Source organism: Morone saxatilis, unplaced genomic scaffold (assembly GCF_004916995.1).
Source record: "Morone saxatilis isolate NCDOM2014 unplaced genomic scaffold, NCSU_SB_2.0 Contig8, whole genome shotgun sequence".
Lineage (NCBI taxonomy): Eukaryota > Metazoa > Chordata > Actinopteri > Moronidae > Morone > Morone saxatilis.
In genome coordinates this window covers 403,941-405,816 of record NW_023340257.1, presented here as the reverse complement: position 1 = coordinate 405,816, position 1,876 = coordinate 403,941, and the positions used below count along the sequence as shown (strand labels likewise).

The following is a 1,876-nucleotide window of genomic DNA, read 5'->3' as shown; positions in this document are numbered from 1 at the left end:
TTATGCATTTACGCTTCAAAAATCCTAAAAGTGGCTATGATTAGATTATCTTTTTGTTGAAGAAACCAGGGCGAGGTTGGACTACAAAAATACATCATTCCTGTAGCACTGTATTTGCTGTTAGTACAAAACGGTACATTGATTTCTTGCTATTAACTGTATACCATGAAAATAAGTGTAACATCAGAGACATATTATGGAAACAATATATTATGAAACAGCCTCATCCTATTGCATTGCCATGCCTCAAATGCTTGCATGCCATTAACTATTTCAAGTGACCCATTTTTTACAATGCACAGAATAGCCCAATGTGTCAATGTTTACATATTTATTTAGGGTATGTTTCAGGACTCCGAGTTGCCTTTCTCAGTCTGTTTTCACAAACATAATGGCATTACAGAAAAATGTCACTCTTATAGCCAAGACTTCTTGGTCCGTCCCAGCCTGGCCATATTGGCCAGCTTGACCTTCACTCTGTCTCTGCTCTCCGGACTTCTCTTGGAGGTACATTCCACAGTTGAATCTGTCTCAAAGGAAATAGCTGGGGCATGTACGAGCAGACCTCCAGTCTTCTCTGGGGCCATGGCTGCTGGGGTCTGTAGAACCAGCTGGCCCCTCAGTGAATGCCTGAGCTGCAGCAGGAGGGGATTGTGATTTGAGTACAGTCTGACGGTGTCCCTCTCCTGACTGCAGCAGGTGGAGCAGGCTAAGCAGAGGATGCGGAAAATGTAGATCCAGCCCAGGTAGTGGAGTTCTGCAATGTTGAGCAAGAAGCAACCCAGGCTGATGCTGAACATGAAGTTCAGGAAGATGGTTTTCTCAGTGGCACGTGACACAAAGCAGTCTGTACGAGTGGGGCAAGGGTAGGTCTCGCAGCGGTACAGGTGAGGTACCTCAAAGCCAAACAAGAAGTACTGGCCTATTAGGAAGGTGATCTCCATGACAGATCGGAGTAACACATGAAGGATGTAGATGAGCAGAACCTGGCTGGACTGCTGGGTGGGGTCCTCTCCTACCTCACCATAATCCTCTTCTAGAAAGCTTGGTTCTACTCCTTCACTCTCTCTTGCATCCCATTGCTCCCTGTAATGAGGACAGTAAATCGGCATGCCAACCCTCCGGGCCTCCATGCCATCCTTCATGTGTCCACATCTCTGTCTGGGAGGCCTCTGGTCTACCACCTGTGCCCTTTGGCCATCCAGCTTCTCATCCTTGGCAATCTTATGCAGGACGAAGACTATATAGAAGATGGATGGGGTGGAGACCAGCACAATTTGGAAGACCCAGAACCGCAGATGTGAAACAGGAGCAAAGGTATCGTAACAGACGTTGTTGCAACCAGGCTGCTGGGTGTTACAGGTGAACTTGGACTGCTCATCACTGTACACAGCGTCACCCACCAAGGCCACCAGCAGGATACGGAAAATAAGCAGCATGGTAAGCCAGATCTTGCCTATCACTGTAGAGTGGTTCTGGACCTCAGACAGGAAACGACCAAGTATGGACCAGTCACCCATGGCTTAACCTTAGAGAAAAAGTCAAAGATTATGTCACCAGTGTTATTATTAATGTTAGATATGAGGTTTCTGTGTACATCAGGGGTTCTCAAACGGTTGTTTTTCTGTCTTTGGAAGAAGAAACTTTAGAAGAAAATTTAAACTCACATTGTTTAAAGGATCAGTTACTTTTTTTAAATAACAAAATCATGCCGTATTTCAAATGGGTGGTGGTTATCTCTGATCTTACTAACAATTGTTTACATATGCTACAAGTCTATCCACCTAATCTCGCCACATAGCCAAGGTGATTAAACTAATGAAAACATACATTCAAATATTATATTCTATTTCTGCCAATAGACCTTCCTAAATGT

The 1,876-nt window shown here is 44.6% G+C and overlaps 1 protein-coding gene across 1 annotated transcript; it reads right to left on the bottom strand.

Moving 5' to 3' along the window:
• Window positions 1–397: 397 nt before the first annotated feature.
• On the bottom strand, window positions 398–1,520 carry LOC118341913 (gap junction gamma-1 protein). Its single transcript, XM_035680331.1, has one exon. It carries the CDS (start codon window positions 1,518–1,520, stop codon window positions 417–419), a length of 1,104 nt encoding a protein of 367 aa, XP_035536224.1. The 3' UTR covers window positions 398–416.
• Between the last annotated feature and the right edge of the window lie 356 nt (window positions 1,521–1,876).

Bases quoted from the DNA above. Each gene is read 5' to 3' on its own strand.
- LOC118341913 (XM_035680331.1), bottom strand. From the start codon at position 1,520: ATGGGTGACTGGTCCATACTTGGTCGTTTCCTGTCTGAGGTCCAGAAC.